Source organism: Nerophis ophidion, linkage group LG09 (assembly GCF_033978795.1).
Source record: "Nerophis ophidion isolate RoL-2023_Sa linkage group LG09, RoL_Noph_v1.0, whole genome shotgun sequence".
Lineage (NCBI taxonomy): Eukaryota > Metazoa > Chordata > Actinopteri > Syngnathiformes > Syngnathidae > Nerophis > Nerophis ophidion.
Window position 1 is genome coordinate 1,330,579 of NC_084619.1, and position 26,455 is coordinate 1,357,033.

At 37.1% G+C, this 26,455-nt stretch overlaps 2 protein-coding genes and 1 long non-coding RNA gene across 5 annotated transcripts in view; 2 read left to right on the forward strand and 1 right to left on the reverse strand.

Annotated features, from left to right (window-relative positions):
• The first annotated feature begins 321 nt into the window (after window positions 1-321).
• Window positions 322-20,514, forward strand: sar1ab (secretion associated, Ras related GTPase 1Ab). Its single transcript, XM_061910023.1, has 7 exons — window positions 322-472; window positions 3,800-3,864; window positions 13,143-13,262; window positions 13,328-13,393; window positions 13,459-13,562; window positions 18,614-18,745; window positions 19,602-20,514. The coding sequence occupies exons 2-7, from the start codon at window positions 3,807-3,809 to the stop codon at window positions 19,716-19,718; spliced, it is 597 nt and encodes a 198-aa protein (XP_061766007.1). The 5' UTR covers window positions 322-472; window positions 3,800-3,806; the 3' UTR covers window positions 19,719-20,514.
• LOC133558887 (uncharacterized) lies at window positions 20,134-25,199 on the reverse strand. Its single transcript, XR_009808053.1, has 2 exons — window positions 24,888-25,199; window positions 20,134-21,931 (listed from the first exon to the last, which is right to left on the reverse strand). It is a non-coding gene; the product is annotated as an uncharacterized LOC133558887 (long non-coding RNA).
• tysnd1 (trypsin like peroxisomal matrix peptidase 1) overlaps window positions 24,636-26,455 on the forward strand; it is a 42,509-nt gene continuing 40,689 nt past the window's right edge. For 2 of the 3 annotated variants that reach the window (XR_009808051.1, XM_061910019.1), the window contains exon 1: window positions 24,637-25,877. Coding sequence is in view for 1 of the 3 variants with exons in the window: in XM_061910019.1 (XP_061766003.1) it covers window positions 24,823-25,877 (1,055 nt within the window). In the remaining 2 variants the exon portion in view is untranslated. Of the gene's footprint in view, window positions 25,878-26,455 lie in introns of all 3 variants that reach the window. The other variant, XR_009808052.1, reaches the window with a different exon arrangement.

Here is a 26,455-nt window from a genome sequence, read left to right on the forward strand (position 1 = left end):
ATTGAGAAATAATAATAATCAAAATAAATACAAAAACCGTACAAATCTGGTGCCAAACATTTTTTAAATTGTATGTATTTATTTATTTTAATTTGATAAACCTTTATTTATTAACGTCAACATTTACAAACACTTGAGAAATAATAAAAATCAAAAGAAGTACAAAAACAGAACAAATCTGGTGCCGAACGTTTTTTATTTTTCGAATTTTATAAACCTTTATTTATAATTGTCAACATTTGCAAACAATTGAGAGATAATAATAATCCAAATAAGTACAAACCAGCGCCAGGTGCCGAACATTAGCCTGTTGATCTTCGCCGCCGATGACGTCAGCGTGACTGCGTGATGACGTACTTCCGGTTAGACGTCAAGCTCGCACCCTGCGTGACAGTTTTAGGGCACGAGCCGGCGGACCAAAAAGAAAACAAAAAAACGTCGGACGCTGGCTTCATAAAGTCGTCAAAACAAGGTAGTTATTTATTACATTTCACTACTTATGACGTTCATTTCTTTTTTTTCTGGCTGGGTTTAGACGACGCGAACTTTCAGGTCCATGAGTGCATTATTATTGTTGTTTCCTCTTCGGGCGACTTATGCTGTTGTGTCAGATAATTACCGTAATGGCCAATTATCAACAAAAGAAAGCGACTTATTATGTTTTGCCAAGCTTGTTGTTGGTGTATATTTTCAATCAATACAAAAAAACAAACAAGCAAGATAAAAGCCGTCCACCATGACAATAATTATGTATGTAAGTCTTTTAATGCTAACATGGAATTTGCTAGAATTAGAATTGAACCTTAACTAATCAACAAGTGGGCTATTTGTTCTAGAACTTTTCCCTCATAGAGGCCTCAAAAGCACCGCACATGCACATTGAGTGACAGCTGTGTGTGTTCTTGGATTTCTACCCTTCTTGAAACATGAACAAGGAAAAGTAGCTTCCATACGACATACTTGCCAACCTTGAGACCTCCGATTTCGTGAGGTGGGGTGTAGGGGGCGTGGTTAAGAGGGGAGGACTATATTTACAGATGTATATATAAATGAAAGAAATACTTCAATTTCAGTGTTCATTTATTTACACACACATAACACTCATCTACTCTTTGTTGAGTTAAGGGTTGAATTGTCCATCCTTGTTTTTCTAACCATATGCATTGTCCTGTTTAAGAGTGTCACAACATTGCTGTTTACGGCAGGCAAACTGCTTTACGGTAGACAAAAACAAACTGCTGTTGTTGTGTGTTGTTACCGCTGTGCGAGGACGTTAATGAAACTGCTTGACAATAAACCCACATAAGAAAGCAAGGACTCGCCCTCGGTCATTCTACAGTTATAACGTCATTGGGCAGACACGCTGTTTATATTGTGGGAAAGCGGACGTGAAAACAGGCTGTGGACAGGTCACTCAGGTCCGCATTGAGCTGGAGGGGGCGTGGCTTCCAACTCCGCCTGAATTTCGGGAGATTTTCGGGCGAAAATTTGTCCCGCTGAATTTCGGGAGTCTCCCGGAAAATCCGGGAGGGTTGGCAAGTATGCCGTATGAGGAACGGTGAACAAGTTAGGACATAAATCATGGTCCCAATACGGAAAAGCATTGCATCTAATAGACAATGTCTCATTTGCAACCCTGGTGGTAGAATCTATCAAAATTAGGGTGGTCCCAAAAAGTAGAGATTTTTCAAATTGATAGTGTGTCGGTGTTAAAAGTGCTCCCCCTCTGGTCAACATAGGAAATAACAAGTGTGTGGAAAGATGTGAAGTGCTCCCCCTCTGGCCAACATAGGAAATAACAAGTGTGAGTAAGAAATTTGAAGTGCTCCCCCTCTGGTCAACATTTGAAATAAGTGTGTGTAAAGATTTGAAGTGCTCCCCCTCTGGCCAACATAGGAAATAACAAGTGTGAGTAAGAAATTTGAAGTGCTCCCCCTCTGGTCAACATTTGAAATAAGTGTGTGTAAAGATTTGAAGTGCTCCCCCTCTGGCCAACATAGGAAATAACAAGTGTGAGTAAGAAATTTGAAGTGCTCCCCCTCTGGTCAACATTTGAAATAAGTGTGTGTAAAGATTTGAAGTGCTCCCCCTCTGGCCAACATAGGAAATAACAAGTGTGAGTAAGAAATTTGAAGTGCTCCCCCTCTGGTCAACATTTGAAATAAGTGTGTGTAAAGATTTGAAGTGCTCCCCCTCTGGCCAACATAGGAAATAACAAGTGTGAGTAAGAAATTTGAAGTGCTCCCCCTCTGGCCAACATATGTAATAAGTTTGATTAAGAAATTTGAAGTGCTCCCCCTCTGGTCAACATAGGTAATATCAAATGTGAGTAAGAAATTTGAAGTGCTCCCTCTCTGGTCAACATTTGAAATAACAAGTGTGTGTAAAGATTTGAAGTGCCAACATATTTAATAAGTGTGTATAAGAAATTGAAATGCGTCCCCTTTGGCCAAAATTATTACTAATAAAAAAATGTATATAGAGAAATACTGTAGTAACTTGAAGTAAATAATGAAGATTAAAAAACAATTACAAACAAAAAATAAACAATGAACTAAAAGCAGTCTTTCTCACAATGCATCAACTTTTTTCTTATAAAATTGGGAACAATTTCTCATATTCTTTCTGTTTTTGTGATATTGCTTTTTTTTCGTAAAATGACTACTTTTTAGTGCAAAATGCTGACATTTGCTGTAAAAAATTATTGACTTTTATTACAATATTGCCATTTTTTTGTTGTTCTTGTAAAATAGTGAGATTGTTTTCTTTCTTTCATTCATAGTTATTTTTTATTGATTTTCACATTCACATTAATAACACATTCCAAACCGTCTTGTTCACCGACCCCTGCTGTCACTCAAAACAAAAAAAACAACAAAAGCGAGAGTACCAAAGTACCCAGAGTAAAAAAAAAAGAAAAAAAAAGTTGAATACAAGGCAGTTGAGACAAAGTAAATGAAAGCTGAAACACAGCAGAAGCAGCACGACAAGGCCTGAGGCGAAAATAGTGAGATTTTTGGAGTAATATTATGGCTTTTGACATACTTTTTGGCTGAGTAAAATCTTGATTAGTATTATTATAATATTGCCCAAAATTTCAAGTTTTGGAATAAATGTCTGACTTTACATAGTAAAATTATGACTCTTTTCATACAATTGCCAAAATGTCATGCTTTTTCTTGTAAAACTCCAACTTTTATCATAATATTGCACAAATGTTCAGTTTTTCTTGTAAAATTTTGACTTGCATTGAATAAAATGACAACTTTTATTATGATACAGCCAAAATTCTAACTTTTTCTTGTGAAATTGTGGATTTTTTTTTCACAACAAACTTGTTTATATTTTCATAGTATGTATATATTATTAATGTTGTAAATACAAGTCTTTATATATCTAGAAAAGGTGGTCGTAAAAGGGAAGGAATTTTTCGGAGGTCTCTAGAAGGTACAAATACAACAGTGTGTGTGTGTGTGTGTGTGTGTGTGTGTGTGTGTGTGTGTGTGTGTGTGTGTGTGTCAGTGCTAAGATCAAGTGTCCTTGCCACTGCTTGTCATAATAAAAATAGTCAGAGGAAAGATCAGTGTAAGACAGCAAACTGAATGCATACAAATATGTTCGTTGCTCACTTGGCCCTACTTTTCCATTGGTGCTTTTCAAGCTGGTGTGATTATTAGAGCTTACACATACAGCAGAATGACCTATAATGCTGGAGTAAAGTGGTCCACTTTGCACAAGACAGTTTGCAGTCCTGAAACTCATGTTTATGTCCTTAAGTTTGCTTTTATCTGCATTGCAGGCACACAATGTCTTTTATATTTGACTGGATCTGCAGAGGCTTCAGCAGCGTCTTGTCACTTTTAGGTAATGTATGACCGTCATTATTGTTGTTTTTGTTCATTTATCAGTTCCAGTGTCAAACTGTCAGTAGCACAAACTTTAGTAACTGTACATGCATTATTCATAGCTGTCAGACAAGTGTAAAAAAAGAAGTTATTCCTGTGATAATACTTAAAGATCTATTCAACATTAACTGAGGAGACAAGTCTTGAACAGTTGTCGCTTTGGCCATCTTGGAAACAAGACCGTGTAGCACTTTCTTCTGTTGCTATGCTACCACAATTTACCGTGGAATACGCCGGCACTTCATGTTTGTGTAAAATGATGTTCCTCTATAGCAGGCCTGGGCAATTATTTTGCCTCAGTTTGCCAAATTCAGAGGAAAAAATGTGCCTTGAGGCCAGCATATCTATTTTTAGGAACACTGATACAAAACCTCTCAATAATTTCTGATTGAAAGCCAAAAACGTTATGACAGACGGCCTTAAAAAACGGAATGGAATTTAAAATGTTTTAACTGAATGAGACACCCAGAATGTACATGAAAATAAAGAATGTGGGATTTACAATATTAACTATGAAGGATAAACACTGAATATTGACAACATATGAACGTCACACCCTATCTCAAGCGACATATTTTACAATCGAGCGAAACGCTATAAAAATGCAACAAACGCAGCAAAATATGAAGGCAAAGGGTAAAAAAACCCCATCTACTATCCGATATATCTGATATATCACTAAGCTTTAGAACTTTGTTGTCAAATTCTCCTTCCGCGTCTGTCCCTGACACCCACATTTCAGGCTGGCCACTCTGGAAACACTCTGTGGAAACACTCTGTGGAAACACAGCTTGGTGCCTCGTCTGAGCTCTCCCCTCCAAAGGCAAAACCTAGTAACTCACTTCTAGCTGATTTTGAGAAAACAAAGGAAAACCAATCCATCTTGATGCTGTCTTACAAAGTCATCAAACGTATGGAAGTTTTCTTGAGCTTTCGTTTTCTTGCCGATTGAGCCATGGATTGAACGTGTGCCCTTTCTCCAGATATTTGATCACAATCTCCGGAGGGCCCCATTCTGCGTTTGCACATTGGGCAAGAGCCGTGTACAGCGTCCACTTTTTATTTGGACCTCCACAGTTATCTGCCCAAAAGAGTATGCAAGGGGAAGAATGAAGAAGAATACATTTAATGAAGGTGCTTGCAACGTCCTGGGCCAATCTTCCAAATATCTCCTCCTGCCATAATATCACATAGTCGGCCCCCATTCCTGCAAATGTCTCATTAAAAACAATTAGGCGACTGACAAAGAAGCTTCGATTGGTCCCTTGAGATACTAGGTTTTTCTGTTGTATCTACGCGGTTATGTGGTAGTTGCTAGGTCCTGCCATGCGCGTAACAGCTTACTTACGGAACAAATGACAATATCACATACACTAATGTAAAGGATATCACCTAGGAACTCCAAAATTATTATCAGCTCACTTTTGACCAAAATTGAGTTACTGGGTTTTGCCTTTGGACGGGAGAGCTGCTGTGGTAGTAACTAATTAGATGACCATAGTAACTAATTAGATGACCATAGTAACTCATTAGATGACCATAGTAACTAATTAGATGACCATAGTAACTAATTAGATGACCATGGTAACTCATTAGATGACCATAGTAACTAATTAGATGACCATAGTAACTCATTAGATGACCATAGTAACTCATTAGATGACCATAGTAACTCATTAGATGACCATAGTAACTCATTAGATGACCATAGTAACTAATTAGATGACCATAGTAACTAATTAGATGACCATAGTAACTCATTAGATGACCATAGTAACTCATTAGATGACCATAGTAACTAATTAGATGACCATAATAACTCATTAGATGACCATAGTAACTCATTAGATGACCATAGTAACTCATTAGATGACCATAGTAACTCATTAGATGACCATAGTAACTAATTAGATGACCATAGTAACTAATTAGATGACCATGGTAACTCATTAGATGACCATAGTAACTAATTAGATGACCATAGTAACTCATTAGATGACCATAGTAACTCATTAGATGACCATAGTAACTCATTAGATGACCATAGTAACTCATTAGATGACCATAGTAACTCATTAGATGACCATAGTAACTCATTAGATGACCATAGTAACTCATTAGATGACCATAGTAACTCATTAGATGACCATAGTAACTAATTAGATGACCATAGTAACTCATTAGATGACCATAGTAACTAATTAGATGACCATAGTAACTCATTAGATGACCATAGTAACTCATTAGATGACCATAGTAACTCATTAGATGACCATAGTAACTAATTAGATGACCATAGTAACTAATTAGAAGACCATAGTAACTAATTAGATGATCATAGTAACTAATTAGATGACCATAGTAACTAATTAGAAGACCATAGTAACTCATTAGATGACCATAGTAACTAATTAGATGACCATAGTAACTAATTAGAAGACCATAGTAACTAATTAGATGACCATAGTAACTAATTAGATGACCATAGTAACTCATTAGATGACCATAGTAACTAATTAGATGAGCATAGTAACTAATTAGATGACCATAGTAACTCATTAGATGACCATAGTTACTAATTAGAAGACCATAGTAACTAATTAGATGACCATAGTAACTCATTAGAAGACCATAGTTACTAATTAGAAGACCATAGTAACTAATTAGATGACCATAGTAACTCATTAGATGACCATAGTTACTAATTAGAAGACCATAGTAACTAATTAGATGACCATAGTAACTCATTAGAAGACCATAGTAACTAATTAGATGACCATAGTAACTAATTAGAAGACCATAGTTACTAATTAGAAGACCATAGTAACTAATTAGATGACCATAGTAACTAATTAGAAGACCATAGTAACTAATTAGATGACCATAGTAACTCATTAGAAGACCATAGTTACTAATTAGAAGACCATAGTAACTAATTAGAAGACCATAGTAACTAATTAGAAGACCATAGTAACTAATTAGAAGACCATAGTAACTAATTAGATGACCATAGTAACTAATTAGAAGACCATAGTAACTAATTAGAAGACCATAGTAACTAATTAGAAGACCATAGTAACTAGTATATCAAGCCAAAGCACAGATTCCAACCATTGAAATACTTTGTGTAGTTCAAGACTTACGATCATTTGAAAACACCACCGCACTCTTTCATACAATTGTCAAAATGTTAGGCTTTTTCTTGTAAAATTCCAACTTTGATCATATTATTGCACAGATGCTTCCGTCTGAATGCAGCTGAGATAGGCTCCAGCACCCCCGCAAACCCAATAGGGACAAGCAGTAGAAAATGGATGGATGGATGTTCAGTTTTTAAAAGTTTGACTTGCATTGAGTTCAATGAGGACTTTTATTATAATACTGCCAAAAGTCTAAGTTTTTCTTGTGAAGAAAATGTTACCTTTTTTCTCGTAATATTCCAACTCATTTTTAACAACCAGCTTCTTTATATTTGCATAGTATGTATGTATTATTAATGTTATTAATACAAATCTTTATATATCTAGAAAGGATGGTCCTTAAAGGGCAGCTACAGTTTCCATCTTAAAGATATAAAACAATGATTTGAGAATGTCCGGTGGGCCAGAGTGAAAAGCTTAACGGGCCTTAATCTGCCCAGGTCAGCTCTGTAGGTGTAGACCAGGGGTCACCAACACCAGGTCGCCCGTAAGGACCAGATGAGTCGCCCGCTGGCCTGTTCTAAAAATAGCTCAAATAGCAGCACTTACCAGTGAGCTGCCTCAATTTTTAAAATTGTATTTATTTACTAGCAATCTGGTCTCACTTTGCTCAAAATTTTTAATTCTAAGAGAGACAAAACTCAAATAGAATTTGAAAATCCAAGAAAATATTTGAAAGACTTGGTCTTTACTTGTTTAAATAAATTGATAATTTTTTTTTACTTTGCTTCTTATAACTTTCAGAAAGACAATTTTAGAGAAAAAATACAACCTTAAAAATGATTCTAGGATTTTTAAACACATATACCTTTTTACCTTTTAAATTCCTTCCTCTTCTTTCCTGACAATTTAAAACAATGTTCAAGTGTTTTGTTTTGGTTTTTGTAAAGAATAATAAATACATTTTAATTGAATTCTTCATTTTAGCTTCTGTTTTTTCAACAAAGAATATTTGTGAAATATTTCTTCAAACTTATTAAGATTCAAATTCAAAAAGATTATTTTGGCAAATCTAGAAAATCTGTAGAATCAAATGTAAATCTTATTTCAAAGTGTTTTGAATTTCTTTTAAAATTTTTGTTCTGAAAAATGTAGAAGAAATAATGATTTGTCTTTGTTAGAAATAGCTTGGTCCAATTTGTTATATATTCTAACAAAGTGCAGATTGGATTTTAACCTATTTAAAACATGTCGTCAAAATTGTAAAATTAATCTTAATCAGGAAAAATTACTAATGATGTTCCATAAATTATTTTTTTTATTTTTTCAAAAAGATTCTCATAATTTTTTTCGGTTGAATTTTTAATTTAAATGAGTTGAAATTAAAGATAAACTATGTTTCAGAATTAAATTTTAATTTTTTTCATGTTTTTTCCTCTTTAAATCGTTAAATTAAGTGTTTTTTTCATCATTTATTCTCTACAAAACCTTCCGTAAACGAAAAAAAATGTACAAAGAATGACAGACAGAACTATCCATTTTTTAAAATATATATACATTTATTTATTAAAGGTAAAGTGAGCAAATTGGCTATTTCTGGCAATTTCTTGAAGTGTGTATCAAACTGGTAGCCCTTGGCATGAATCAGTACCCAAGAAGTAGGTCTTGCTTTCAAAAAGGTTGCTGACCCCTGGTATAGTGGAACATAATAGTTCCTGTATCCTACATCGATACCTTATGAAACACAAGGAGTTATACTGTGTCCCTCCATGTCTTAAAGTGTGTGTCAATTTAACCCTTTGTGCATCCCCAAGGTCCAAAACAGGCATTAAATGTGTTCCTTATGTAATAAAATGGTTCATTTTGAAGGTTAGTGAGCTGAAATTGTTTTTTTTTCTTATAAGTTATTCATATATATATTTATATATAAAATTGCAGTGTGTTTTTGATTGTGACGTTGTAGAATAGGACATACAAATTATACACCAGAGGTCTCAATTGACCTGGGGGCCACTGGATGCAGAGTCTGGGTGAGGCTGGGCCGCAAGAAAAGATTTCTTAAAAAAAAGTTACATACTCCTCAGCATCTGTAGTTGTATAATGATGTTTCAAATTGTATCCCCGGTGAAACACAACTTTCTCTGTGCAAATAAGACACGTAGGTGTGCCCCTGTGCTCAACAAAGAAATATTGCATCTCCCACTTTTCCTGGAATTGTCTTTGCTCATCACGAACCTTTCTCTTCACTGCAGGCTTTGAAAAAGACATATTTGGGGTTGTGGAATATATTTGTATTTAGCCGACACACGGAGAATAATGTTATTTCCGCAGTGTGTGTCGTTCCGCTTTTCCTCCCTACAGCAACAGGGCGGTCGGCGGATAATAGCCGGGAAAGTACCTGGATAGCGAGCGCAAAAAAGTGACGGCTTATAAAAATATATGTAGTGTTCATCGTGTGAGGCAATGCAAGTTAAACAATAAAAAAAATAAGGGTTTGAATTGGTCCAGGTTATCGGGGACTGTTATTACTGACGGATGTTTGTCTGCTCTTGAATGGGATTGTGCTGAAAATCTCAATTTCTCCTCAAGGGTTAATAAACTAATTCTGATTATGATGATTCTGATAATCAGTGATGCTGTTTAAAAAGAAAAAAAAGCGAACACTGTGATGCCTTTTTTAAATGAATGCATCGCGTTTGCTTTAAATGATGAAAATAAATGAATATTAAATGTTATTATAAATGTTCCCATTATTACATTACATACTGTATATACTTACATCATGTATATAAAACCCCAATGGAGGTGTATGGATGGTCTTTTAGGGGCTCTATAGGCAGAATAGAGTGTCCCCCACAGGCTCCATTGTAAGCAGACTTGTTATGGCATGTATTTACTATTTAGAAAACATTGTAAAAAAACACATCTGTCATCATGTCATTCATAACGATTGTGAATGATAGGCACAATTCCCCCAAAAGTGCAGTTCCCCTTTAAGAAGGCTTTCCCATTAGAACTGTTATTTTCAATAGACTGTCATCCTGGTATATTACTATTTTTTAACCATAAAAACCAAGTTAATATCATTATTGCAGATTGAAAAAGAAGAGTGTTTGTTTTTGGTGTAATTGTGCCCCTGAACCACCAGATGCTGCCAGAAAAGCATGAGCATTATTCACAGAGCTTTGATGAGCGTTAATTAGTGAAACTGCCATTAAAGCGCTGAAATGTAATGCAAATGAACTTGCTTGGTTGACATTTGAAATTGATTTCAAACGTGTATACAGTATCAATAAAATATATCACATATTTTACACATTTTCTTTCCATGTCCAAAAAGGAGTAGGAAGAAGCCAGATTTATCATCAATCAATGTCAATCAATGTTTACTTATATAGCCCTAAATCACTAGTGTCTCAAAGGGCCTCTTCACATACTGTACTTCCTGTTGCTAATTTGTACTGAATATACATCAATGTGTTCTAAATACATCAGTTATTCTCCTAAGTAGTTAACTCAACTATCATTCGCTTGATAAAATGGATAATATTTCATTTTCAATAAATTCATGACGTTTATCATCATTTTTCTTCTTTGTACTTTGTAAACACTTATAATTCCAACCGCCTCTTAAACTGCGTCAAGTTAGTAAATTGTTTGATGTATTTACTTAATCCATTCTATAATTTAATTCCACATACTAATTTGCTGAAGGTTTCAAGTGTTAGATTTGGTTACATTTCTCTTTTTTGGAGAAGAATTGTTATACATTCTTGGCTCGCAGGTTATAATTTGCTTTGCACTTAATTTCAACTGTTTGCAAATGCGCCAAATCATTGAACTTGAACATTTTTGGCTTCATAAATAAAGGGTTTGTATGTTGTCCATAACCAACATTATGAATTACTCTAATTGATCTTTTTTGTAACACCGTTAGTGAATGAGGTGTACTTTTGTAGTTATTTCCCCATATTTCTCCACAATAACTCAGATATAACACTAGCAAGCAGTAGAGAATATGGAGTGAATTTTGGTTTGGAAAATATTTAGCTTTATTCATTATAGAAATATTTCTTGTTACTTTATGTTGTATATTTTTATAATGAGATTTCCATCTATTATTGCGCCCAAATCTTAGATTTATTTTCCTCTTTCTATAACGACTTTGTCTATATGTATTTGTTTAAATTTTCCATCTACTGTTATCCATCCATCCATCCATTTACTACCGCTTATTCCCTGTGGGGTTGCGGGGGGCGCTGGTGCCTATCTCAGCTACAATCGGGCGGAAAGCAGGGTACACCCAGGACAAGTCGCCGCCTCATCATAGTCTACTGTTACCAAATAACATTATTTTACTTTTACTGAAATTCAAAGAGAGCCTGTTTTCGTCAAACCATCTTTTTTTTATGTATTCATTTTTTCTGTTTTATTTGTATTAACTTAAGTGTTCTCTCTCCTGAACAAAAAGCAGTAGTGTCATCTGCAAATAATACTAACTTTAAGTCCCTTGTAACTTTACAAATGTTGTTTATGTAAAGATTGAACAATTTTGGTCCTAGTGTTGATCCCTGGGGTACGCCACAAGATACAGTATCTCCAGCTTGCTTGATATATTTTCACCTACAGTAGCTTCTGTTGGTTAAGTAGCTTCTTATCCAGTCAAATTTTGTATTGAAGAAACCCTGATTAATTGTGTCAGATCCATAAACACTGCTGCCATATAGTTCTATAAATATATAACTTGGACATGGCAGATATTATAAAATGTGTGTGAACTAAAACAAACCCAACCAAGCCCTGCCTGCTTTCGCTTTCATTCGAGCTCAGTAGGCAAGAAAAATGAATGTTTTTTGTCTACTGTATCAAAATAAATTGTCATGAATTATTGACCTATTCAAGGCTGTAATAACCCAACCTCAAATATTTTCTGCACATATTTCAATGTTCTTATTTTCCATCATAAAAACTGTTATTTTGGATAAAAATCCCTAAAAATTGATAACAACCATAGAAAAGATAAACACTTGGTATCATTGTTAAAAGATTGAAGCATTGAAAGTACAAAAAATAATATTGCTGACTTTTAGCACTTTTATGAGCATATGAACCCTTTTGGATCCAAAGAGTAAGTGTGTATAGTTAAAGTTCCAATGATTCTCACACACACTACATGTGGTTAAACTTGTCCTCTGCATTTGACCCATTGATCCCCCCCTGTGAGTCGAGGGGAGCAGTGAGTGAATTTACCATGAATTGATGAAAGTGGACCCCGACTTAAAGGAGTAGAAAAAGGTATTGGGGTGTTAGCATTTAGTGGCAATTGTAGGGAATATGTACTGTACTGTGCAATCTACTAATAAAAGTATCAATCAATCAATCAATGAGCAGCAACGGTGCCGCGCTCGGGAATCATTTCTGGTGATTGAACCCCCAATTCCAAGCCTTGATGCTGAGGGCCAAGCAGGGAGGTCATGGCTCCCATTTTTATAGTCTTTGCTATGACTCGGCCGAGGTATAGTCAATCTTTAACGGTTAGAAAGAAAAGATGAGAAGGATACATCTGCTGTGTCGTTTAACTACCAAACACAAAAGCCCTTGAACATTTGCACTGAAAGAAGTCGAGGAGGGAAATTCCAAAGTAGAAGATTTTGATGTTATTGTTGTAAATAAGGTAAATGCTATTTTCATGTCTACTATTGGGCATAATATAAAAAAATATATAAAAACCTTTTTTGTTCAATATTTTGGCCCCGTGATGAGGTGGTGACTTGTACAGGGTGTACACCGCCTTCCACCCAAATGGTTCCAGCACCACCCGCGACCACGAAAGGGACAAGCGGTAGGAAATGGATGGATGGATTAAATAAAATTTTAGGTCGAATGTAGTGATTTTTTAAATAAAGTAGAAGGCGCCATATTGAACCAGCAAACAGTGTCCATGCAGCTTGTAGATGTGCCAAACACTCACCTACCCATCACTACTCTTATGTTGGTTAGCTGAATTCCAATGAATTAACCTATCTTGGTAGAAGGTGATTCTTACCTAAAATAAAACTAATGTGTGTGTTTTTAATTCCGCCTTTTCTGTCCGTAGGATTGTACAAGAAGTCCGGCAAGCTGGTGTTCCTCGGACTAGACAATGCGGGCAAAACCACGCTGCTGCACATGCTGAGAGATGACAGGCTGGGACAGCACGTCCCCACGCTACATCCAAGTATGAAGTCGGTCAGGCTAGTACGGTCACAGAAGTGCTGCTGATTAATCCTCCGTGCGTCCTAGCGTCGGAGGAGCTGACCATCGCTGGAATGACATTTACCACATTCGACCTCGGAGGACACACGCAAGGTAGCCACAAGTGCACTGGGAGCTTTCAACTTGACACATTTTGAAAAAATGTTTACCCCTTCCAGCTCGACGGATCTGGAAAAATTACCTCCCAGCCATAAATGGTATCGTCTATCTGGTGGATTGTGCTGATCACGAGCGACTAGAAGAAGCTAAAGTAGAGCTGGAGGTAAGTTTGTTGCAAGGCCTTTTATTACATATTCTAAAAAGGACAATAATGTTATGGACATCATTTAGAGCAGTCAGTGTACAGCTTGTCCAAAACATGTAAGTACCTTTCAGCATTAATGGTGCCTTCACAGATGCTTTGGGCACTAATACACCCCCTTCCCATCACACATGCTGGCTTTTCAACTTCGCGCCTTTAACAATCCGGATGGTTTTTTTCCTCTTCGTTCCGGAGGACACCACGTCCATAGTTTCCCAAAAACAATTTGAAATGTGGACTCGTCAGACCACAGAACACTTTTGCATAAGTCCATCTTAGATGAGCTCGGGCCCAGCAAAGCCGCCGGCGTTTCTGGGTGTTGTTGATAAATGGCTTTCACCTTGCTTAGTAGAGTTTTAACCTGCACTTACAGATGTGGCGAGCAACTGTAGTTATTGACAGTGGTTTTCTGAAGTGTTCCTGAGCCCACGTGGTGATATCCTTGACACACTGATGTCACTTTGTGATGCAGTACCGCTTGAGGTATTTAAAGTCCGTAATATCACGGCTTACGTGCAGTGATTTCTCCAGATTCTCTGAACCTTTTGATGGTGAAATCGTTAAATTCCTTGCAATAGCTCATTGAGAAATGTTGTTCTTAAACTGTTCGACAGTTTGCTCACGCATTTGTTCACAAAGTGGTGACCCTCGCCCCATCCTTGTTTGTGAATGACTGAGCATTTCATGGAAGATGCTTTTATACCCACTCATGGCACCCACCTGTTCACCTGTGGGATGTTCCAAATAAGTGTTAGATGAGTATTGCTAAACCTTCTCAGTCTTTTTTGCCACTTATGCCAGCTTTTTGAAACATGTTGCAGGCATCAAATTCTGAATGAGCTAAAATTTGCAAAACATAACAAGGTTTTCCAGTTTGAACATTGAGTATCTTGTCTTTGCAGTTTATTCAATTGAATATAGGTTGAAAAGGATTTGCAAGTCATTGTATTTTGTTTTTATTTACCATTTACACAACCTGCCAACTTCACTGGTTTTGGCTTTTGTACTATCCCCTGAAAACGACAGCCATATTGTCAAAAAGTGAGTCCACCTCAGTGAAGAAATGATGTCCAAAGTGGAAGCACCATTGTTACCAAGCACTGCTTGAATCCTCATGAGCATGGAATCTGCCAGAGCTGCACAGGTTGTTACTGGAATCATAAATATAAACTATTACCTGTTTCCTTGCTTCCACACTGTTCTAAAATCCTTGACAAAATATTAAAAGGGGAAATGCACATTTTGGAGAATTGTGCCTATCATTCACAATCCGTATGTGAGACAAGAAAACATGTATTTAGTGCATAAAAATTCCAAACATTCATTGACAAGTTAGAATGTATAAAAGCAAAAGTCAGCAAACAACAGACTCAATGGAAGTTGCTCTATTCCGCTGTAAAACGCTCTTAAAAAAAAGTATCCAAAAAAGGTTTTACATACTGTATTTTTTCGGAGTATAAGTCGCACTGGCCAAAAATGCACAATAAAGAAGGAAAAAACATATATACGTTGCACTGGAGTATAAGTCACATTTTTTAGGGAAATCTATTTGATAAAAGCCAACACCATGAAAAGACATTTGAAAGGCAATTTAAAATAAGTAATAGTGAAGAACAGGCTGAATAAGTGTAGGTTATATGAGGCATAAATAAGCAACCTAACATATTATGGTGAGAGTCATTCAAATAACTACAACATATAGAACATGCTATACCTTTACCAAACTATCTCTCACTCCTAATCCATAAATCCCATGAAATCTTATACCTCTGGTCTCCTACGTGAATGAGATAAATAATATTATTTGATATTTTACAGTAATGTGTTAATAATTCCACACATAAGTCGCTCCTGAGAATTAGTCGCAACCCCGGCCAAACTATAAAAAAAAATGGCGTCTTATAGTCTGAAAAATACGGTACATGCTGTAGCTATCTAAGTATATATGTAATGTAGTAACAGGCTGGTGACTACAATGTTTACATGTTTTGTTCATGTATGAAATGAATGGCCCATTAATATCATAGATGCACTATTTCCTTCAACCATACTGACTTTGTGAGAGACAACAAACATAATTAAACAATCACTTACTGTACAATGTCTGCTCTCACTAGGATGACGACAAATGGGATGTTTGTATTAGATTAAGAATTAATCAGTCTTTGCAAAGCGTTAAAAAAGATGGATGCCAACTTGCGTCTCTTTGTGTCTTTCTTACGATCTCCGGGTCTAAGTTGGATGTCAAAACTTGCCTAACTTCTCGGTTTATGGCAACATCCTTCTACTATCCAGGTCAGAGGCATGATTTCACTTTCACCAGCTCAGAGGTGAGACAGCGGCTCACCAGCTGTCAATATAACAGCATAAGTTACTTCCCTCTCTGTGATCAATGCGCCGCTAAAAGTAGGTCCTTAACGTTAGCGCTTACACTAAAAATGATATTATATAGCAATAGACACAATGATGTCCATCCATCATTCCATTCTCTACCGCTTATTCCCTTTTGGGATCGCGGGGGGCGCTGGCGCCTATCTCAGCTACAATCGGGCGGAAGACGGCGTACACCCTGGACAAGTCGCCAGCTCATCGCAGGGCCAACACAGATAGACAGACAACATTCACACCCCCACCCCTGACCATGATGCTTGACACAGTGATCTTGGCACTCTAGTACACACCTGGGCAAATGGAAGCTTTTCAGTCTGGTCCGCCCGACATTCCCAAATACATTTTTTAGATCTTTAAGATGGAAAGTGTAGCTCTCATTACGATGTGCACTCATCTTTTTTCATTACCGTAAGTCTTGAACTGTACAAACTATTTCAATGGTTGGAATCTGTGCTTTTGAATTATTTACTAGTTACTATGGTCTTCTAATTAGTTACTATGGTCTTCTAATTAGTTACTATGGTCTTCTAATTAGTTACTATGGTCTTCTAATTAGTTACTATGGTCTTCTAATTAGTTACTATGGTCTTCTAAGTAGTTACTATGGTCTTCTAATTAGTTACTATGGTCATCTAATGAGTTACTATGGTCATCTAATTAGTTACTATGGTCATGTAATTAGTAACTATGGTCTTCTAATTAGTTACTATGGTCTTCTAATTAGTTACTATGGTCATCTAATGAGTTACTATGGTCATCTAATTAGTTACTATGGTCTTCTAATTAGTTACTATGGTCATCTAATGAGTTACTATGGTCATCTAATGAGTTACTATGGTCATCTAATTAGTTACTATGGTCATGTAATTAGTAACTATGGTCTTCTAATTAGTTACTATGGTCTTCTAATTAGTTACTATGGTCATCTAATGAGTTACTATGGTCATCTAATGAGTTACTATGGTCATCTAATGAGTTACTATGGTCATCTAATGAGTTACTATGGTCATCTAATGAGTTACTATGGTCATGTAATGAGTTACTATGGTCATGTAATGAGTTACTATGGTCATCTAATGAGTTACTATGGTCATCTAATGAGTTACTATGGTCATGTAATGAGTTACTATGGTCATGTAATGAGTTACTATGGTCATCTAATGAGTTACTATGGTCATGTAATGAGTTACTATGGTCATCTAATGAGTTACTATGGTCATCTAATGAGTTACTATGGTCATCTAATGAGTTACTATGGTCATCTAATTAGTTACTATGGTCATGTAATGAGTTACTATGGTCATCTAATGAGTTACTATGGTCATGTAATGAGTTACTATGGTCATCTAATTAGTTACTATGGTCACCTAATGAGATACTATGGTCATGTAATGAGTTACTATGGTCATCTAATGAGTTACTATGGTCATGTAATGAGTTACTATGGTCATGTAATGAGTTACTATGGTGATGTAATGAGTTACTATGGTGATGTAATGAGTTACTATGGTGATGTAATGACTTACTATGGTGATGTAATGAGTTACTATGGTGATGTAATGAGTTACTATGGTCATCTAATGAGTTACTATGGTCATCTAATTAGTTACTATGCTCATCTAATTAGTTACTATGGTGATGTAATGACTTACTATGGTGATGTAATGAGTTACTATGGTGATGTAATGAGTTACTATGGTCATCTAATTAGTTACTATGGTGATGTAATGAGTTACTATGGTCATGTAATGAGTTACTATGGTGATGTAATGAGTTACTATGGTGATGTAATGAGTTACTATGGTGATGTAATGAGTTACTATGGTGACGTAATGAGTTACTATGGTGACGTAATGAGTTACTATGGTCATGTAATGAGTTACTATGGTGATATAATGAGTTACTATGGTGATGTAATGAGTTACTATGGTGATGTAATGAGTTACTATGGTGATGTAATGAGTTACTATGGTAATGTAAGTCACAGCAGCTCAGACGAGGCACCAAGCAGAGTTTCCACAGTGTTTTCCAGAGTGTCTTGAAATGCGGGTGTCAGGGACAGACGTGGAAGGAGATTTTTACAACACATTTCTAAAGCTTAGTAATATGTCACATATATCAAATTTAATTTTGTTTTGTTTTTTACCCTTCGCGTTCATATTTTGCTGTGTTTGTGGCATTTTAGTTGCGTTTCGCTTGATTGTAAGATATGTCGATCAAGAGGGGGGGGTGACTTTCATATGTTGTAAATATTCCGTGTTTTATCATTCATAGTTAATATTATAAATCCCACATTCTTTATTTTCATTTAATTCTGGGGGTCTCATTCAGTAAAATTTGTTTTAATTCCGTACTGTTTTTTTAAGGCATTCTGTCATCACGTTTTTAGCATTCAATCAGACATTATTGTGAGGTTTTTAATTAGTGTTCCTACAAGTAGATATACCGGCCCCCAGACACATTTTCTCTCTAAATTTGCCCCCCTAGTCAAAATAATTAGTGTCTAATCTTTAATGTTGTACAAACTTTACCCTGACTCCGATATTTATTAATGCAAGTTTAGTTTCTTTAATAATATGTCATTACAATGGTCGCTGAAATGTGATTTTTGCCGTGTTTAGGCTCTTTTAACAGATGACACCATCTCAAACGTCCCGGTTCTCATCCTGGGGAATAAAATCGATCGTCCGGAGGCAGTCAGCGAGGACGCGCTCCGAGGGTTGTTTGGTTTGCATGTACACACCACAGGAAAGGTGATGAGCACATAACGTCCAACAAAGATTTTAGCACACATACAGTGTTTAGTCAGCCAGCGATTGTGCAAGTTCTCCCACTTCAAAGGATGACAGAGGTCTGTCATTTTCATCATAGGTACACTTCAACTGTGAGAGACAGAATCCAGGATTTCACGTTGTTGGAATTTTAAAGAATTTATCCGTAAATGATGGTGGAAAATAAGTATTTGGTCACTTCAAACAAGGAAGATCTCTGGCTCTCACAGAGCTGTAACTTCTTCTTTAAGAAGCTCTTCTCTCCTCCACTCGTTACCTGTATTAATGGCACAGATAAAACCAAAATAGAACTTTTTGGTATAAAGTCAACTGGTGGTGTTTGGAGGAAGAAGAATACTGAGTTGCATCCCAAGAACACCATACCTACTGTGAAGCATGGGGGTGGAAACATCATGCTTTGGGGCTGTTTTTCTGCTAAGGGGACAGGACGATTGATCCGTGTTAAGGAAAGAATGAATGGGGCCATGTATCGTGAGATTTGGAGCCAAAACCTCCTTCCATCAGTGAGAGCTTTGAATGCTTGACCAAATACTTATTTTCAAGTCAAGTCAGCTTTTTCCACCATCATTTACAAATAAATTCTTTAAAATTCCTACAATGTGATTGTTTCCCCCACATTCTGTCTGTCACAGTTGAAGTGTACCTATGATGAAAATGACAGACCTCTGTCATCCTTTGAAGTGGGAGAACTTGCACAATCGCTGGCTGACTAAATACTTTTGGGCCCACTGCATATAATTAAAAACTGTTTATTGGGGGGGTTAAGTAGTTTTTTGTACAATATGTGTCTAATTTTAAACTGTTGTGCTTTTTTCAGGGCAAAGTGTCCCTGAAAGAGCTGAATTTGAGGCCTATGGAGGTTTTTATGTGCAGCGTGCTGAAGAGGCAAGGATACGGAGAAGGCTTTCGCTGGCTGTCTCAATACATTGACTAACTCTGAGTATATTCACACTTCTTCTGATCTACAAAACCAAAACAAAACTACCTGCTCCACAGAGGTATTTTATTGATATGCTTTAACGATTGTACCAGTTAGGCGTGCCTTAAAAAGAAAATAGTTTTACTTTGAAGTACCAGTGCTATTCAGATAAAGTGTAGGGAATGATCCTCTTGCAGTGGTTTCTAGCTTTTGGGTGCCATAAGGAACGTGTCATGGCGACGAGTCACTTTCTGACCTGGGCTTATTTTTAGCTGCTGGTGTTGACTTACACTGAAGGTCAGTTTGTGTAAAGTTTTGTGGATGGTGTCAGTCCTCGTTGAAGACATGCAATAGTGTATTGAAACACAACTTTAACTATGTGCCAGCTAATATTTGGCAAGGTGAAATAGATGGAATTTTTTTGGGGGGGTATTTTAAAACAGGGTTTGCCACTGAAAGTGCTTTATGTATGAGATGGACTACTAAAGAACAGTGTTTAGTCTAGGATGACTGGATGGACTTGTGATATTGTTATGAAAGACTGGAGTACTTTGTGACTAGTAGCTGTGATATTATGAGAGTACTTCCTCACATGCAAGTGTCTTTTTCTATATATTATTTTGTAAACACGCTATATTTATGAATCAACCAAGCTGTTACAGAGGGTGATTGTCAGGTGAGATGTGAATAAAGACTTGATTTCATCTTTTTATCTTAAATGATCCTAAAGTTGTAAAATGTGTATGTTATATCATAAAACAAATGCATTACATGAAAAGGTAATAAAACGGAAGTCCCGCCTTCTTACTTCCCAATGGCTCTTTTTTAACCAATCACAATAACCGGTAATTGTCTCGTGAGCCAAAGAGGCGAAACCAGGATGTTGTAGAGCAATATTTTAAAAAATTGTTTCTCTTCCCTTAAACATTCGTGTTAAACTGTTAATTACATGTCGGCTTTAATGTTTAGATCATGGCTGTCATTTCACTTGGCCCTTGAGGCAATATCAAAAGAACATTAGAGCTGGCCCGCCGGTATTATAACGCCGCATTCACCGCTAATACTCATACTTGACAACACTCCCGATTTTCCTGGGAGACTCCCGAAGTTGATCCGGGACAACAATATTTGGGGTGGGCTTTAAAGGCACTGCCTTTGGCGTTCTCTACAACCTGTCTCCACGTCCGCTTTTCCTCCATACAAACAGCGTGCCGGCCCAGTCACATAATATATGCGACTTACACACACACACACACAAGTGAATACCATGCAAACTTGGTCAACAGCCATATAGGTCACACTGAGGGTGGCTGTATAAACAACTTTAGTACCTTGAAGGTAGAAAAGCGCTATACAAGTACAACCCATTTATCATTTATTATTTATTTAACACTGTTACAAATATTCGCCACACTGTGCACCCACACCAAACAAGAATGACACATTTTGAGAGAACATCCGCATTGTAACACAACATAAACACAACAGAACAAATACCCAGAAGGCCTTGCAGCACTAACACTTCTGGGATGCTACAATATACACCTCCGCTATCACCAAACCTCGTCCACCTCAACCCCATTGCCGAAAAGAGGCATTCAATTTTTATTAAATGTTTATTTGATATGCTATTGATATTTTTAAATTATTATTATTATTTGAAACTGGATTTTGCATGTCACTATAAAGTTATATAAGCCTTGCTTGTTCAATATTCAATGCAAAACTTGTTGGGGTTCCTATTAAAAGGTTCATTTGTTCAACCTCGGCCCGCGGCTTTGTTCACTTTTACATTTTGTCCCACTCTGTGTTTGAGTTTGACAGCCCTGCTTTAGTTGTAAAAGCAAATACAGATAGAGTATTAAATATAATAACAGAAGTCCCACCTTCGTGAGTCCTATTGACTCTTTCTAGCCAATCATAAATGCCGGCGAGATTAAACCAAGAAGTTAACACTTGTTTTTTTTCTTTGAACACATGTTTACGAAGATATATTACATTTCAACGTTTGGTGGTTAATTATGTCTGTCAACCTGGGCAAAGTTCAAGTGCTGTGCTGCTTTCACCCATAGACATCCTAGAAGTAGACACAGCATTGGCTGCTGTGACGCCAGAAATGTGGCCGCCATCTTGAAGTGGTGATGAGGAGCCGGCGAGCGGGCTAACCTGACAGTTGACAGGTAGAAAACACAGATGGTGTTCAGCGTTTTCCTGCTCAAATGAGCCCACTGTTGAAAATAGGAATCAGGGGATTACTTTCACAAGTAAGATTTAACATTAACATACTATCAGTGGGAGGATCACCCCCCGCCCCACAGGGGTTTGGTTTACAAACTTTCAGCCCCACCTAAAACAAATTTCACCAGCTGATTATGAGGCATTCTCATTTTAGGCAAAGTATAAGAAAATACTTTCTTAACAGTATAACTGTAAGCAGGAATAAGTCTTCAAGTAACAATATTCCAATACTAACATTGTTGGGTAAAACAGATTTTGGTTTTATTCTGAATCCAGTGAAACATATTGGTGTATTACCTGATATAAAGACTTTCAAGTGTTTGTATATGTTTATGTTTGAGTATTTAGCAGACGCTTTTATCAAAAGCGACATACATAAAAAATAAATATAAAACAATCACTGTAAAAATGATCACTTATGGCAAGATATCTAATGTGTTCATACATTGTTTATGTAAGATATACACATGTATGGATAACCCAATCATATTTTTTCTTGAATTGAAAAATAGATGACCGTTTTTTCTCCCTTCTCTGGGATTATATTCCCAGTTTTGATCTCAAACGTCTGGTTACTTAAAGCAATGGTTCTCAAGCTTTTTTCAGTGATGTACCCCCTGTGAACATTTTTTTATTTCAAGTACCCCCTAATCAGAGCAAAGCATTTTTGGTGGAAAAAAAAAGATAAAGAGGTAAAATACAGCACTATGTCATCAGTTTAAATTGTATAACAGTGCAAAATATTGCTCATTTGTAGTGGTCTTTCTTCAACTATTTGGAAAAAAAGATATAAAAATAACAAAAAACTTGTTGAAAAACAAACAAGTGATTCAATTCTAAATAAAGATTTCTCCACATAGAAGTAATCATCAACTTAAAGAGCCCTCTTTGGGGATTGTAATAGAGATCCATCTGGATTCATCAACTTACTTCTAAACATTTCTTCACGAAAAAAGTAATATTTAACATTAATATTTATGGAACATGTCCACAAAAAAATCTAGCTGTCAACACTGAATATTGCATTGTTGCATTTCTTTTCACACTTTATGAACTTACATTCATATTTTGTTCAAGTATTATTCAATAAATATATTTATAAAGGATTTTTAAGTTGTTGCCGTTTTTAGAATAGTTTTAAAAAATCTCACGTACCCCTTGGCATACCTTCAAGTACCCCCATTTGAGAACCTCTGACTTAAAGTATATGAGAATATTCTATTAATGTTAAGCAAACTATGAATGATAAAACACACCAAAACAGGGGTCACCAACGCCAGGTAGCCCGTAAGAACCAGATGAGTCGCCCGCTGACCTGTAGCTCAAATAGCAGCACTTACCAGTGAGCTGCCTCTATTTTTTAAATTATATTTATTTACTAGCAAGCTGGTCTCGCTTTGCTCGACATTTTTGATTCTAAGAGAGACAAAACTCAAATAGAATTTGAAAATCCAAGAAAATATTTTAAAGACTTTGTCTTCACTTGTTTGAATAAATTCATTCATTTTTATTACTTTGCTTCTTATAACTTTCAGAAAGACAATTTTAGAAAAAATACCACCTTAAAAATTATTTTAGGATTTTTAAACACATTTTTTACCTTCTAAATTCTTTCCTATTCTTTCATGACAGTTTAAATCAATGTTCAAGTATTTTTTTTTATTGTAAAGAATAATAAATACATTTTAATTCAATTCTTATATTTAGCTTCTGTTTTGTCGACAAAGAATATTTGTGAAATATTTCTTCAAACTTATTATGATTAAAATTCAAAAATAAATATTCTGGAAAATCTAAAATCAAATTTAAAATCTTATCAAAATTAAAGTATTTTGAACTTCTTTTAAAATTTTTGTTCTGGAAAATCTAGAAGAAATAATGATTTGTCTTTGTTAGAAATATAGCTTGGTCCAATTTGTTATATATTCTAACAAAGTGCAGATTGGATTTTAACTTATTTAAAACATGTCATCAAAATTCTAAAATTAATCTTAATCAGGAAAAAATACTAATGATGTTCCATAAATTCTTTTATTTTTTCAAAAAGATTTGAATTAGCTAATTTTTCTCTTAATTTTTTTGGTTGAATTTTGAATTTTAATAGTCGAAATTGAAGATAAACTATGTTTCAAAATTAAATGTTCTTTTTTTTCGTGTTTTCTCCTCTTTTAAACTATGAATTAAGTGGGTTTTTTTCATCATTTATTCTCTAAAAAAAAACATTCCGGAAAAGGGAAAAAAATGTATGACGGAATGACAGACAGAAATACCCATTTTTTTTAATATATATATAGATGTATTTATTAAAGGTACATTGAGCAAATTGGCTATTTCTGGCAATTTATTGAAGTGTGTATCAAACTGGTAGCCCTTGGCATGAATCAGTACCCAAGAAGTAGCTCTTGCTTTCAAAAAGGTTGCTGACCCCTGCGCCAAAATATGTGTCCTTTATTATAGATACACGTTTGACAAAAAAAGCGTGTGAAAATCAGTGGTATTCAGTGAGGTAAGATGACAGTTCATTGCACTGAGTGGAGCGCATCACCACTCCAAGATGGCGGCCCCGCGTCTCGTTAGCGCCAGTAGGCAGTGGCGCTCGATGCTGTGTTTACTTATAAGATGTCTATGCAGTCAAGTTTAACGGAAGTCCCGCCCTTCGTGAGTCCTATTGGCTCTTTCTCGCCTATGATAAAAGGCAGCAAAGCATCCCTCCAGCCAATGAGGTTAAACCAGGAAGTTATCACGTGATATATAACAAACACTTGTTTTTTTCTTTGAACAATAACTATATGTTATTTACTGAGTGTACTTTAACATTTCGGTGGTTTTATACGAATATATGTTACATCTCAGCGTTTGGTAGTTCATTATTTCCGTCGACATGGGCAAAGTTGACGTTAGCAACATGGAGCTAAAAGACGTGGAAAAGTGTTGCTGTGTCGTTACCTTAACGGAGGCTTTTTCCACCAAAGCGCCGGTAAGTTTTAGTGGCGTCCTCGTCCGTCCCGGGGTGGTGATATGCACCGGCTTCCCCTTTTTTCCTTTCGTAACCCACAAAAAGCTCTCAGCCAGGTGCCTCTTACGTCACAACTTCCGGGATGCGCTTCAAATCAGCGTCACGTTTCCTTCCGGTCGTCACGTGGAGGCTAACCCCTGCGGACTGACCCACGAGTGTCCACCTGGCAGGAACACAACAACAACAGGGCAGTGGGAGGCAGAGCTGCTGATGCTGGTCAACTGCCTGGAGTTCAAACAGGCTTTCCGGGCACTTTTCCAGGAGGCTGACGGATGGCGTTTCCATGGCGACGAGGAAGAGGAGCTGCTCGGAGATGCTGACCACCTGAGCTGGTTCGGCGTGCTCAAGACGGGGGAACACCTGAAGCCAGGTGCCGCCTGGGAGAAGAGCTCGGCCCTTCGGAAAGGCGTCCCGGTCTTGGCGTGCGGCTCGCCTTTCGGATCCCTCTGCGTGGACCTCTTCATCAGCACCATCAGCGGCGGCATCATCAGCAACCTGGCGGGCGAGGACAACGCCGTCATCCTCACGGATGCCCGCTGCGTGCCGGGCACAGAAGGCGGGGGGTTGTTTGCACTGAATGACTCCGGTGGAGTGCGACTCATCGGGGTGATTGTGTCGCCGTTTGGCTGGAAGGGCAACGAGTGGATCGGCCTCACGCTCGTTTGCTCGGTGCAGACGATCTTCAGGAACGTTCTCCGATGCGCCAACGCCGAAGATCCATTCCGGGATGTCTGCCTTCGTCCCGCGGAGATCGTCCCTGCTCCGGACTCCATGGCTGGTCCGTACCCGGTCGTGGGGTTGGTGGACAGTGGGCAGCAGTGGGGCTCGGGGGTGCTTGTGACCTCTGACCTGGTCCTAACCTGCCGACACGTAGTCAAGGGGAAGTCCACGGTCGCTATGAAGTTCCACCACAGGGACAGGTAACAAATATATCAATCAATCAATGTTTACTTATATAGCCCTAAATCACTAGTGTCTCAAAGGGCTGCACAAACCACTATGACATCCTCGGTAGGCCCACATGAGGGCAAGGAAAACTCACACCCAGTGGCACTCTCCTGTATGACGTACTGTACGCCTTTACCACTTTTCTAATAAGTTTTCTGTTCCAGGGTAAAACTGCGTTTTGACCAGATCTTCCTCATTTTGGGAATTTAAGCTCCTGGTCACCCACAAGTTCTTTCGATGACACATAAGCTGATTTTAAATGAATCCCAGACAGAATAGTTATTTTGACATTTTATTCCAAAGCTTTGGGATACCGATCTATGAACAACACCTTCAAAGCGCATCGCCCAAGTTGATCTGACAATACTACGGAAGTCTTGCTTTTTTCCCTACGCCACTTGCCCTCCTCCTCCCCTACTGAGCGAATACACTTATCTATTTTCTTCCTCAGCTGGAGCCAGACAGAGATAAGCAGAAGAAGTATCGCTGTTCCTGCAATCCAAGCACAAATTCGTCTACAGTGTACCATCGGTCAGGAGATAGGGAAAAG

What these genes read in the sequence shown, in the direction of transcription:
- sar1ab (XM_061910023.1), top strand. Translation starts at nt 3,807, where the DNA reads ATGTCTTTTATATTTGACTGGATCTGCAGAGGCTTCAGCAGCGTCTTG. An exon ending in CGTCCCCACGCTACATCCAA is followed by an intron (nt 13,263 to 13,327) that starts GTATGAAGTCGG and finishes CGTGCGTCCTAG; the next exon opens with CGTCGGAGGAGCTGACCATC. An exon ending in AAGCTAAAGTAGAGCTGGAG is followed by an intron (nt 13,563 to 18,613) that starts GTAAGTTTGTTG and finishes TGCCGTGTTTAG; the next exon opens with GCTCTTTTAACAGATGACAC.